The sequence below is a fragment of the Camponotus vicinus genome, unplaced genomic scaffold (assembly GCF_025532165.1).
Source record: "Camponotus vicinus isolate PSW18456_S1 unplaced genomic scaffold, iyCamVici1.0 SCAF_5, whole genome shotgun sequence".
Taxonomy (NCBI): domain Eukaryota; kingdom Metazoa; phylum Arthropoda; class Insecta; order Hymenoptera; family Formicidae; genus Camponotus; species Camponotus vicinus.
Genome location: NW_028141977.1, coordinates 15,319,335 through 15,334,253, shown reverse-complemented (window position 1 = coordinate 15,334,253; position 14,919 = coordinate 15,319,335). Strand labels below are relative to the sequence as shown.

Sequence of the window (14,919 nt, the reverse complement as noted above, 5' to 3'; positions counted from 1 at the left end):
CTTTACATATTACTTTTTATCCATAGAACGTTCTTAGAGAACGTATCATTCTGTGCAATTATTTACATATTCAGAGACACACATTCATTTTATATTCACGCACACATATATCGAGTAATCTAGGAAATCAATGTTGTTCCCAGAGCTCTCCTCGAACAGTTTTCTTCCCTTTAACACCAATAAGAGACTCGTAAACAAGAGTCATCAATTTAAAAAGAACAAAAAATGTTCCAAATAGATTTTAATTTTTTTTAAAAATCGATATACGCTATTTTTTAAAAATACGATACAATTAAGACAGTTGATTCATCGGCAATTTCTTCATTTATATCTCCAAAAGCATTATTCACGAAATTATAAATTACGAGAGATCAACAAGAGGTTTTAACGTCAATGATTGACGAGTTTTTTCCTTCGGATATCTTCGCGCTCTGAAAAAGCCATGATATAAACAAAAACGAATAACGTCTCTTCAAAAACGTGTGAATTACCAAAATCGTTTCTTGAAATTTTTCACTTTAGTAAGATGTTATAGCTTTTTCGTTAAACGGTTAAATTTGTCGAAGAATTGATAGGAAATTCATTAAAAACGCGAGAGTAGACAAAATTTCGACACTTTTTCCTTTCCCCCGTATAATTATATAATATATAATTGTATTATTAAAATATACTCAAATCGAAAAATTGTTACAAAATTTCTCTTTAGCATGCTTTAAATATTTTTCTGTCTTATTCAAACGTATATTTTATCTTGGGAACAACGAAGGAGCAGAAGAATCGTCTTTTGATTTTGTACGATTTCACACTTTGTACAATTTCGATCTGAGTCACAACATTTGTGATCATCTTGTGATCACGTTTCAGGATTAATGTTCGCATTTCACTGGGAAATAAGTGCGCGTGCAGGTGTAGTTAATTTCAAGAAAATTATTACGATAATTCTAGCAATGTAGGACTTACAAGATAAAGCACTCTAATTGCACGCAATATACGAGATCTCTCAATAGTACTCACTTTTTTCATCGAATTTTTTTTACCGGAATTAATTAATTTTCCTAAAGCTTGTTAGTGACTCACAAAATATCACTTTAAAATATTTACTAAAAGTAATGAAAATGTCGATGCAAAATTCGTAAATAAGTACAATTGCATCCCATTATTCACTTGGTCTCAGAATTTGTAAAGAAATACCAAAAATTTAGCTTGTTATAATTATTGTCGGTATAATATATAAAAATTTGCACTTACTAGAGTCCGACAAATTGGGATGCAGAGTAGAAAAAATGCCATAATTGCACGTGCAATTATTGCTCAGCGCGAGACAGGTACAAGGTTTATAATTGTCGCAGGAGCAACGATCTCATTCTATTTTAACATCAGCCACCAGTAACGTGGCAAATATATATATGTATATATTTGTACATATACATACATATGTATGTATGTATGTATTTACATTTGTAACGAGATTTGTATTGTAAATAACGACAAACGAGATATATATATAATTTAAGATATATATATAATAATGATAATAAGAATAATAGATCTCGACATGTTTAATCGCAATACGAGCTACCTAAACGTGATAACTTTGACGATATTTTCGAAGAGACTCGAATCTGTTTCTAATGTGTTTTAACAAAGATATAAAATAGAGGGAAACATACATGTGATATCAAAAGGCACAAATTGTTTGAAAAAAGATTGCAATATTCGAATTCGAGTTTTAATAAATAGAATATACAAAACGTAAATAGTTAATTAATAAATCTTAATCCTGCTAAAGATAAAAGTATTATATGTATATAAATCTACTTGATGTCTATTAAAATAAAAAAAATCACATATAAGTGTGTATATATTGCAATAAGGATTCACTTATATTTAATGTAGATAAATTCAAGCTAGTAATTAAGTTTTTTTTATTCAAGCTCTAAGTTTTAAAAAATAATATAAATTATTTTATTATATTAATATATATATGTATATCGACAGGAGCTTCTTTATATTATTAGAATTTCAATTAGATCCTCTCACGAAATATAAATTCGAGTCTTCGAAATCTATCGTCTGTGATGTAAAACACAATCACTTCACGTAGTAATCGCGAATATTTCTTGATCACGCTTTCTCCATTCAATATACACATTACACATACCAATATACACGACGCACGCACACACAAATATACATATAAATGTATAGAACATCTCAGAGAATATGATAACCAGTAGTAGAAACTATATCATTAAACTAGAGGTGTGATTGTGATTTAAAAAGATTTAAATTTCAAACAACTTTTTTACTTTTTAACATTAAATATTTTATATGATACATATATAATCCAAATTACAATATATACAAATAAGATTTCGAATTGATTATGAATTAATTAAAATAATCTATTTACACTCTTAAAGCTCGACTAGCTGCATCTCTTATTTCTCAATCTTAGATGCCGCTATATAATTCAATTGTACTAATAGATTTTTTTCGGCAGAGAAATCGACTTCACATTTCTCCTTCAAGAGTGACCTATATTACTGATTCTCATATTTTCTATGACACTATATATATGCAAGGCATTCAGGAAGTTTTTGATAGTTTTTCAGTTAACAGTGATGTACATACATTTAAGTAATGATTCGTTAAAGTATTTTGTTTAAGGTATAATCGCCATGTATTTTTAGGTCAGTATTCTTTAAATTGCGTTCCACGAAAAATCTGGAAATATGTAACTAATGATTCTCTATATTGATTAGTACGTTAATTGCAACAAATATTTATTCTTTTATTATATCTACTTCACACTGTGTAATTCATCCAACAAAAGTAAAATTTAATTGTAAAAAGTTACATTGAAAAAAGTTTACACTACTCGTATTTTATATACAAGGTGTTCTTTCCGCGTCTAAGATGTCCTTTCAACAGGTTTCTATAATTTATAATATATACATTTATTTGACGAAAATTAATTAATTTTTAATGTCTCTATTAACTATTTATAAATGTATCGATGTTGAAAAAAATTACCATTGTTTTTAACATTTTCACGCATCTAATTGAAAGGATATTTTCAATATAATCGCAATGAAACACCTCTTTTGCTTCGCATTGTGTTTCTTCAAACGAAAATCTTCATAGAGACTCAAGGGACGACGAAAAAAAAGATTCTACAGTCTTTGGCGTCCCATAATTTGTAAATTTAAGCTCTGGCTTTTTTTTCACATCGATCACGATGCCAGCACGTTACGTGTCGTACGAGACAGAGGTGCACGTTAAGTTTTACAATTCTCCAGTAGATCGATTGTCTTCGAGACTAGAATCGATCGTCTATCTAAACATTTTCATAATTTTCCCTCTCTATTTTTATTGATTCTTTTTCCTCTATATCCTTTCTATTTTCTGTCCGCGAAATAAAAAAAAGATCGACACGAAACTAGCTAGCACATAAGACACATTATTAGACATCTATTATAATCAAAAATTAAGTTTACAATGCTCGCTTTTATATATATATATAAAAGTACATGTTATCCTTCCTCTACACTAAAGCGCCCTAATTCCATACATTCTGTCTCTGACGTGCTCTGATAATTCCAAGGATCTATGGAATAGATATTTGTAAAAACGAAGCTTTATCGAATTCAAGATCTGGTAACAAAGATCCGGAGATATTAAAATGCCACGTAAATGAGATAGAGAATCAAAGACATATCATAATAATGATAAGAATTTATGATAATCTGATCGCAAAAATGCATGTTATCAAGGTTCTCTTGTGCAGATGAACACATTAAGTATTTCCAGCAAAGATGATTGAAAAGGAGTCATTTTTATCTCCAAAAAATATCTGTCAAACTGAATCTTCTCGATTTATTAAAAAAATTGATGTATCTTTAAAAGTAAATTCTACAAGAAATTCTACCGAAAGATTTCAACAAATTAGAATTTAAAAAAAAACAGGAATTTTTGAATTCGAGAACACAAAAGATTCGACATCAAGATTCGATGGTATCAGGATCTCATGGAATCAGAAATTATATATATAGCTACGAAGGATGCGTAATGTTAAGTATCTACGGAATCGATGGTCCTTGGAGCCAAGCATGCGTCTGCTTTAGATATCTTCTGCAAAGAAAAGTTTCAAACAGCATTCAAATTCGCCAGTTGGCGTAGCGTCGATATTTTGGCTCAAGCTGGTTCATCATTTCTTCGAGCTCGTCGATTTCGTCATCATCATCGTACTCCATTGAGTCTGTCTTGTTCGCTTCATCACCATTATCTGTCTCTGCTCCATTTCCTTCCGTTGCATTACTTTGGACTGCAAAAACGTAACATTGTCATGAGAAAAAAAATTATGCAAGAAAACTTTCAAAAAATATAAATAATTAAGTCGAATAATAATAAATTCATTTGTGATTATTTATTATAAAATTGCACTTTTAAACTTGTAATAATACCTAATATTGAAATTTATGCAATATGATGAAAACATGTAGCGACAAAAGATACATCAACAAGAAAAACATGAAATGATATGAAGGCTTTAAAAGACATCGTTCTCTTTTTGTCTTCATGTTTTGTTGTTAATAAAGCAGAAACATTACTATTGTCAAAGAATAAGGATCAATTCAATGGGGAACGAAGAAATCACAAAGTAAAAAACTACGTTAAAAACTAAAAGGAAATACAAATATAAGGAAATCTCGTAAAGTTTCCGCAGATTTCGGTATCACCATCCAAATAATCAACGAAGAGATCACATCTCTCGTCGTTTCACCCTTTATTCAAGTCGCGCAAGTGTTTAATTACCAAGTAGGTATTTAAAACTCTTTTAATTTTTTTTAAAGATATTCTCAGCAAAAGCACCAGTGCAAAAGCTGACGTCGATTGCAAAAGCGAGTAAGCGGAAAATCAAGAAGAATCGAAGCAGTGGGGAAAGAAACATCCTCTTCCACACATTAACTCTTAGAATGCACAACCTTTCCCAATAAAACGTAGGAGTTTTTAAATTTAATTATTTATTATTTGACATTTTTATTTTCGCAATTTCTCGTTCTTCGGACTTTGAAGGCAAAATCCAAGCTTTACTTATTCTTATCAGTGTACCAAAATATCGCACACATCTTCTCCTCTTAAGATTATGTTGTAAGTCGACGACCAGACTTATTTCCGAGATTTAAGGTTTTAATCGCGCGCGTAACGCATTCTAAGATTTCTGCAGGAAGTTCCGCAGAAGAAGCCCAGGGGAGAAGGCGCCCTAGAAGTACACTCACCTGGTGCCGTGCACGGTCGCGGGGGAGTGCGCGATCATCGGCGCTGTTGGTCGAGCGACGCCTTCATCGGCGACAGGCCGCATGGTATTGACGACCGTGCACTTGACGCCGCTGAGGTACGAGACGCCATCGCCATCGCCACTCGTGCTATCGACTAGTCGCGTCTCCCTCGCGAGGAAATCCGAGGCAAACTCCCCAAATTCCTCCTCGTCATCGTTATCGTCACGCGTGGGCCTCTTCGGTGTCGCGACCATCTCTAGCGTGTTGATTCCGGTAGCGGATTCCATTCTGATGCATATCGACGAACACTCCGACTCGATCCCCGAGTCCACGCTCTCTTGGAGGCTACTACGCGGCGGTGGCGGCGGCGGCGGCGGCGGCGGTATCGGCGGCAACTCCGTCATTCCGACGACGGTATCGTCGATTGTCAATGCGGTCTCCTCGATTCCGGAATCCTGACTGTTCCTGTGCACGCTCCCGGGATTCTCGATCAGAAGCGTGCCGCTCGTCGACACGTTGGTCCTCGAAGCGGGAAGCTCATAGTACGATTCCGCCAGTTTATTCGGTGAGCTTCTGGGCGCGATGCCTTGAGGTGATAGCTCGTCCTCTATAGATGTACCGTCTGTGGAGACGTCGGTCATGCAAAAGATAAGCTCCTCTGCATCAGACTTGTCCAAACTTATTACGGATATCTCGTGCGACGATGGGGTGACGAGAATCATCGGATCGACCGTCTGTTTACCCTGTTTGTCCTCCGAATGACTCGTGGTCTCGGCAGCGTCCTCAAGAATAATTCGATGTTTGTTGATATTATTTGGCATCAACAACCGTTCTGGCGCCTCTTGGCTCCCATGTGGACTCGTCGTTTCCGATTCTCCGTGTGGATCTATGTTAATATTTACACTTGTACTTGTTGCACGATCAACGGAATCGCGGTAAGCATCATCATGGAGATCTTCCTTCTCTTCTCTTTTCCTCGTAAAATCGCACCGGCGATCTCGGTGCGTGTTATTGGTAACTTCCTCGTTTAAGTAAACGCTCGCGTCCGTAAATAACGACGTCGATGATGTCGATAGCCCGCTGTTTTCCGACGCAGGCCTGATCACGTCGACATCATCGTCCGTCGTGATCGACACGATACTTACGCTATCTACGGCTTTCTTACTATCATACGCTACGTTAGAAATCGGAAAAAACCTACTATCACTAGTCTGATTAATACTGTCCGTAGTTGTATCACATGTCCTTATTATCGTGGCATTCGTTTCTTCAACCGCGTTGTCACGTTGTAAACACCTCGCGTCATTATTCCCTAAAATCTCCGAATTATCATGTTTTAAGCACTCGGCATCATCATCACGCTCCGTACATTTCGGTGAATCCTGCGGTGCATCGTCACGCTCTTCCTCGCTGATAAAATCCTCGAAACGTTTCGCATCGTTACATTCTATACATATGTCGGCAATGTTACTTAATCCTAGAGTAGAATATTCGGCTATATCCGTTAAACTTACATTTATATACGCAGTAGATTCACTTGCCGGAGACGACGACAAGACCACTGCTGCACTTGTTGCGACGTGACCGTCGTCTAATACTAAATTATTAGCGAAATTATCCTTTGATTGCACACTTTCAGGTAACAGTCGATCACTAATCCTGTCAGATTCTGTCCCTCTTAAGTCATCCGCGTTACATACATCCTTCTCCTCGTTAACATTGCGTGTGCCATCTCGGATACTCACGGAATCTTTTCCGTCATTTCTCGCAATGTCATTTCGCAGCCTTTCATCTTCTGGATCGTTATTCGCAACCTCGTCTGTCTTCTGTATATTATCGCTGTCTACAACATTTTCACCAGTGTTCCTGATAATTTCCTGTCCCTTCTTCTGATCCTCTAAATTTCTTTCATCGATTTCTATAGTTCGATTTTTCATCCGATCAAATAATTTATTCTCATCATTAATCGAAATTTGACCCTTTTCTTGACTGATAGAATCTTTTTCATCGCTCCTGCTGATCTGATTGAATAATTTTTGCTCATCGTTTTCAACTTGACTTTTTTCTTGACCAAGCAAATTCTCGTTCCTTCCAATAAACTGATTCTGTTTATCTAAGTCTTTCTCATCATTCTTCATGCTCTGATTCTGTTTTTGATGAAATAAATCATTTTCGTCACTCTTAATCACTTGATGCTGCTCAATCAGATTGCCATAGTTTCTTGTAAGTTGATTAGTCTCTCGATCAAGCAAATTTCTCTCGTTGTCGTTCCTCGCAACTTCGGTTTCTGTCGATTCTTCTAAATCCTTCTCCTTGATATCCTCCCTCGCATCCTGAGTTTTCGTTTGACTGAAGAACTTGGTGCCGTGCTCGACGAGATTTGCCTGTGGCTCGAGCTTGAAAGATGTAAATATGCCAGTTAAATTCTGCAGTTGCGATATATTCAGTCCCATCGATTTGTTTTTCAACGGAGATCCATGCTCCGAAGACCATGAGCCATCGATCTTGGTTCGACCTTCTTTCAGGTACTGCTGCAATTTGTCGCCCAATGCCATCACACCGCTGACATTTTCTTGCAGGGAGCTTTTTGTGTCCATGACACTGGTGGTACTTGAGGAGTCAGAAAAAAATTGGCCGGGATGTTGGAACAATGACAAGAGCTTCTCCAGACTGGATTTGTGCTTCTGCACTGATGTGCTCGATTGTTCCCGTGAATGCGACTCCGTCGTGTGAATCGAAGACGTTCCCGTCCAAATGGAATTCGCGGAAGATCTCGATATACAAGTGGATAACTCTTCCGTTGTTCGGTTCAATTCCGAAGTTGTTCGGTTCAATTCCGAAGTGTTATCCAAAGATAATTTTATTGCATTCGCATTTTCTTTATCCTCGACTACACTAGTCGAAATTGTATCTTCGTTTGGATATGCAGGTACTTGGAGTTCCTTTGTACTCGTATACACGATGTTGCGATTTATAATCGCCTCGTTGTCGGCTATTGCAGCGTTCTCGAGATCCATTGTCGTAACGTTGCTTCGATTGTTTTCGTTTTCGTTGGAATAACCCATCTCGTTTTTTTCAGATTGCAATGTCCCGATTATATCATTCTGGTCTTCTAACCGTTCTTCTTCTTTAATCTCAGTCATCTTGTCATATTTACCCTTGGGCGTCGCTGTAACAATCTCGCCTACCTCGAGTCGTACTTTAACTTGCTGTTCACTTGATGAAGTCTTCGTCTCTTCGTTGCAACGATCTTGGTTCTTGGCTATGTCTTCGCTCGAGGAGGATGTTTCTCTCGCTAACGGGACTACGTGAAGCATATCAGACGCAGACGCGGCTGTGTTACTGCTGGCGTTCGTCTTGTCGATTACGTTGTCGGAATCGTTCGAGTCGGCCGCATCAATTTTGACGTTGAAACCGATCGTGACCGAGCTGCCGTTAGTAGAAGCGATAACCGATTTGGGCGGCGAGCGACCGGCACCCGCCGACTCGACGACCGACACACGGAACCGCGACGGGCCGCCACTCGATGCACCGGAGAAGAAATTCGGAGAGGAGCCGAGGGATGGCGAAGTGACGGGTGAAGTGGATGCCGAGGAGTCGGTAGAGCGTAGCGATGCTTCCGGCACTCGGCATACGACGAAACGATTCCGAGACGGACTGGGGATCGGACTGGCTACAGGTGAGGGAATCGGACTGGGAGCCGGGGATCGCAGACGGCCACCGCTGGTGCGTTTTGCCGGCTCCAGCGTGGTGCGCGTCGCCGGCTCGTCAGCAGCCAACGATGTCACTGATCGACCGGACGACGGACTTGGCAGTGTCTGACAAGTGAGCGAGATCTTACGGGAGCTCGCGTTCAGGCTCGGGTACTGCGGACTTTCGGCATCCTCGGTGGATTCTTCCAGCAGACGGCGCTCTTCGTTTTGGCCGCAGCGACTGCGAATCTCCACAATCAGTTCCACGTACTCATTCAAGGGACCATCCTTCGTTTAGAAAAGGTAAGAAGAAAGAGATTGATTAAGCGAACGTAAAAAGGATTCTAGAACACACGTATATAAATATCATATGAAACTCACTATTCTTATCCGAGGTCTGTCGTCCAAATCGATCTGCGTTACGGTCTTGTTTGTCTTCATTACGTTCACAAGAGCATGCATCCCACGCAATTTTATGTTATTATCTCGCAAATCTATTCTCTGCACAAGTAGAAGAGAGCATAGTAGGATATCGAGTTTAATCAGATTGATTGTATAACCAGAGAACCTACCTGCAAAACTTGATTCATCTCCATGATCTCGGCTAACGTGATTATCCCCTCGCACGTGAGTTCTGTCGATTGCATGCCCAATTGCAGGAGAACACGATTCTGCTTCAGTGATTCCTTAACGATTCTTAGTGCCTCGTCCGTCAGCATATTTTGACCGATATTCAGAGTCTCCAATGTTTTCGATAATGCCTGAACATAATTATTGCGGGCGTAATAGGGCAGCAAACGCGTTAAGCTACAGCATACAAACAGCATACTTTTATTGCTTCATTTATTTCTCTTTCTTGATAATTTCAAATAATTTTAAATCCCTCTTCGATTTTCACGCGCTACTTAAATATTGTGATATTATTTCAATTCTCTATTATTTCCAGCATTTCTCTATTTTAACATATATATTAATAATGGCACAACATATACATACAAATAAATATACACAAAATAATTGATGCAATAAAATATAACAGTGAAAATTAAAATAATTAAATTCATATTAAATACAATTACTTCGCAAGAAGATATCGTGCACATTGAGTTACAGTTATAAACAATTTATATGTTTATATTATAAAAAAAACAAACAAAATTATTGTGGCCATTATCGCCAACATTATGATTAAATAAAGATGATATAAAAAGATACAAGATATTCGTATAATACATACAATATAGTATAGTACATACTATAATCCTCGAGATATAGGATGACGAGTTCTTGGTTAAACGATTGTTCCATAATATCAGGATACTGAGTCCCTTGCCGGTCTTATCTTCGTTCACTTGATTGATCAGGCCCTCCAAAATGTCTCGTACCCCGTCGTCCTGGACGTTATTATTACTAAAGAAAAAAACATTTCCAAAAGAAAGAGAATCTGTACTAAAAACATCGTTACTCGCTTAAGCGTAATGCCCCCCCCCCCCCCCTCTCACAGATATAAAGCAAACATCTACAATCTACACATAAAAATATTTAGTTACTACGTACGATTTCTATTGATTTTCGTGACAAATTTAAAAAATAATTTGTAGAGAAAAATCTATAAGATGAGGCCAAAAAAATATAAAAAAAAGGATACACACACACACACACACACATATTATATATATACACGTACATATACACACACATTCTCACATTTATCTTTCTAGAGAAAGCTATGGAAGATAAATGATTGTTCTTTATTATTGAGCAATTAATCATACCTAATATCGAGCAATTGCAAATGATTGTTCATCCTTAAGAGAGATCCAAGCTGTATAGCATCATATAAATCAAGCCCGTTATCGGCTAAATATAATTCCCGTATACCGCTATTCATTTTTAGGGCTGTAACTGTTACAAAACACACAATCATAATTCATATAAATCATTGCAAAGAACTTTCTGATATTTTATTAATTACGGTAACATAATGTTTCGATACGCTTCATTTTTTCTTTTTTTTTTATTCTCGAAAATTATTAATGTCAACAAATATCGAGATTAATATGTGATAAATTTCAATAATATATTTATTAGACGCGATATAATATCTCAATGAAAAATATTGTTATACAATAAATACCAAGTATGACGATTGCTCTGCCCGACAATCCACAATTTTCCAATTTGAGAACATGTAGATGACCAACTAATCGTAACGCACGGCTCAAAATGTTCATATTTTGTTCGTTAAACTGTATGTCTCTTGCTTCAAGCTGCTCTAAACATTGAGTCTAAAAAATTAGAACAGTATTGATTACTCTTTTAATATTTTGCTTTAAATATAACAGTGTATACATATATACATGTAGTAACACTATCTGCTATACGTTGCAGTAATTAATTGGAATATAGCCAAGTTAAAAATAAAGATAAAATTTGTAAACTAATTTTGACATATAGGATCGTATATAAAAATTCTCGTTTAACAAATTGGTTGTATGTGTACCTTTTTAATCATATGGGAGCACGCTTGCCAGCCGCGCGCTCCAATTTCCGGATTAAATGAGATATTTAAGTGTTTTGCAGACTCGTAATATTCAAGCATATCAAATAATATCACGGAACTCTATAATAAAAATTGTTTACATTAATATAAATTATATATGCATATATAAAAATATACTCAATAATACAATGTATGTATTTTTGTAGAATTACCTCATCGTTCAGAGATGTTCCTTCTAGATTAATCTTATTAAATTGTACTCTCTTCAGTATCTCCTCCAATGGCTCAGAATGATCCTGATCCAAGATTTCCCCTTTCAAATTCAGTTGCTCGCACCGATCTTGAGATACATCCAGGTTCTATGTAACAAACATGAAGAAACATGTGTGCATAAAAATGAATGAGAACTTTTCTTCTTGCAAAGCTGACTCAACGTCGAAATTCGAATAAAATTTGCAAAAATGCATTCCTCAAAGCAGCAGAGCTATGTCCGTGCACTACAAAAGGCACTGATAATCTATCTGGTGAAAAAGTCTTCCTAGATTGCTAGAGAATGCCAGAACAAATAGCATGTACAAAATGCCATGATGAAAGAAAAGTAAAAGAGATAAACTTCACGTTTTTATTTCAGCCAGTTTAGCGTTTTTGGTTCAAGTAAACAAGCTCGATACACACTTCCATGTAATAGAACCGGTCCTTTTGAGAGATCATTATTTTGTTGCAACATGCTCACACCTGAATTTAATATCAGTTGTGATTTACGCCAGAGAAGAAATAGCATGATATAATGAAATTATATATAATTGTAATGTAAAAAAGTGAATGCATTTACCTTGAGCTGAACTAAAACGTTTGGCAAGGGTTTGGTGTTGTAACGTATGCAGGACTCCTTGTATGAGAAGATTAAGTCCTCGCGATTCACATTTTCAGCTGGGAACAATTATTAATATTTTTTTATTGCTTGATATATCAAAAGTATCACAGATATTATAACATGAGCATGCCAATATTGAAAAATCATATTTTTTATTTAAAATATACAAAAAAACATTTTTGTTAAATTTATTATATTTATAGGACTAACAGAAAACACTCGGGAATTTTTAAAAATATCTATAATTACTCAATTATGTAAGTTCTTCAGATTTTTTAGAAAGAATAAAGTACATTTCATGTACATAATAAAGTATATATAATATACATAAAAGAGACAGAGAAAATGTGTATAAAATTAAAGAGAAGTAAGTAATGTAGAAGTATAATAAATAATACAATGTATGGCATATATAATTATTTATTTATTTATTTGATATTTTATCATACACGCATTAATTATAATAAGAAAAGAGAATGATTGTTACAGTTTTATCCTATATTACTGTACTAGATAGACTTTAACATTGCGTCAAACTTATAATTAGTACAAGATTCACATTGCGAAATCCTTCACTTGGGACAGCGTCTATAAAAAAACCTAATAGCATAGTAACGATGTACAACTGCATTAAATAATCGAATAAAAAAACTGTGCAAATGATCCAATTGCTTTAAAATATTGTAAAAATATTTCCACAAACAAGCAATTATTATCCTGGTCATGTAATGAGAATTAAGGTTATTTACTTAAGAATGTTAAGGTTATTTACTTGATACAAGAATTATGCGCAATTAAACAAAATTAATTACAAATTTATCATTAATATTTCTTCAATATGCTTGTATATTATATTGTACGGTAGACATCTTTTAATATGGTTCACAAGTGTCTTGCTAAACCTTGAAAAAAATTTACAATCTTGATCTCAAAAAATAATTAATTTATATAAAATTTTACAGCAAGTTACAGCAACGCTATATTTTAAATAATATTAGATAATTGTTTTTTACTTGAAATCCTGAGAGCACAAATATATATACCAAAATATCCTGCAACATTATAACAGCATATGATTAATTATCTATATATATATATATATATATATATATATATATATATATATATATTTGTACCGTGTCGGAGACAGTGTAATACATACCGATTTTATTAAAGTAATTTACAAATCACAAACAAAATTTAAATCATGCTTCTCTCAGTACTGTATAAAGCATCAAACGTTCTTTACATATAAATTCTTTATAACAAAAACTGCTCACATTGACTTTTGTCAGCACTAATCCTGATTAATTACATTACCTTCCTCTGAGTCTATAGGTGCTTTCCATTTACATCAAAACTCAGATAAATCTCACTTCTGTCTTTCTTTAACATGAATGTAAAAGAAAGACAAAAGTGAGATTTATCTGAGTTTTGATGTAAATGGAAAGCACCTTATATAAAAAGATCAACAACAGATTGCTAACCATAGAGAGCTACTCAACCTAGATCGTCGATGCTAGATATCATGAAATCTAAGTGTTAAATCTAAGTAACACAAGATGCGATGCATTCCGAGGTACACTCCAAGGAGATACGGTCGATAATGCTAAATCTGATAAAGAGCCAGGTAAGGGACCAAGGATATATCGCGGAAGGACGACAATACTCACCGTGCCGCCAAGGATTGGCGGGCTCCAGGTAGCTCGTCACCAGATGATTGTCGTTCGCGGGGAAGCTGACTCGTAACGGGACAGCATCGGGCGGCCGCATCGGCCATTTTTTGGTCCAGGCCAGGGCGCTCCGCAGCTGACGGCCGTCGATCCACATGTACGGCGACGGCGGAGGGCCACCGGTGCCGAAACGCGGCCTCCTGCTAGTGTACGTCGTTGGCGGCGGCGGCGGCGAGGGCGTCGCCGTCCCGGTCGTCCGCTGAGCATCGCCCTCGCCCGCCGAGGTGGCCTGGGGCGAATCCCCGCGGGTTCGCGTAACCGAGTCCGCTCCCTCGCTCATGCTTCCGGAACTGCCTCTGACATATCTCGTCGTCGCACTCGTGTCAGAAACGCGGCTCGCGCACGAACACGTACACACACCCGCACCCGCGCGCGCGCGCGCACTCACGCCACGGAATCGCGGTGCTCCGCATACACTCGACACGCGCACGCACGTCGCGACAGTTTGCCGTCCGCCCGGGCACTCTACACGGGACGCTCGTCACGACGTACATGTACATACGTCAACGCGCCTCGGCGATGTTACATGATCGCTGCGCGCATTACCGCGCCCGCCATCTTTGTTGCCATCGGTCATCGAAGTCGCGATGTAACGAGCGAGCGTAACGTCGCGCGTGATCACGGCCGGCCAATCGGAAGTCATTCCCGGTACTGTAGAACCAATAGTAATGTTCCCGTATTATATCAAAGTATCCCTCCTGATTGGTCCGAGCGCTTTGGCGCATTCTTGTAAAATTCGACGCTGATTTGCTGGCGCTGAAAGTAGGAGCCAATGGCTGCGTTCAGCAGAAAAAGCTGCTTTGCAACTGTTGTAAAATTCGTGAATCTGATTGGT

General features: G+C 37.1%; 1 protein-coding gene across 2 annotated transcripts; it reads right to left on the bottom strand.

The window, feature by feature from the left end:
- Window positions 1-4,184: 4,184 nt before the first annotated feature.
- LOC145971453 (uncharacterized) lies at window positions 4,185-14,686 on the bottom strand. Of its 2 annotated transcripts, XM_083099110.1 has the most exons (11): window positions 14,025-14,686; window positions 12,310-12,407; window positions 11,690-11,836; window positions 11,478-11,597; window positions 11,112-11,262; window positions 10,750-10,879; window positions 10,231-10,384; window positions 9,547-9,735; window positions 9,356-9,475; window positions 5,283-9,262; window positions 4,185-4,327 (listed from the first exon to the last, which is right to left on the bottom strand). In XM_083099110.1, the coding sequence occupies exons 1-11, from the start codon at window positions 14,362-14,364 to the stop codon at window positions 4,318-4,320; spliced, it is 5,439 nt and encodes a 1,812-aa protein (XP_082955236.1). In that variant the 5' UTR covers window positions 14,365-14,686; the 3' UTR covers window positions 4,185-4,317. The 2 variants fall into 2 exon arrangements, with proteins under 2 accessions (XP_082955236.1, XP_082955237.1); XM_083099111.1 differs by lacking the exons at window positions 11,112-11,262; window positions 11,478-11,597; window positions 11,690-11,836; window positions 12,310-12,407; window positions 14,025-14,686 and having other exon boundaries at window positions 9,547-9,781; window positions 10,212-10,384.
- Between the last annotated feature and the right edge of the window lie 233 nt (window positions 14,687-14,919).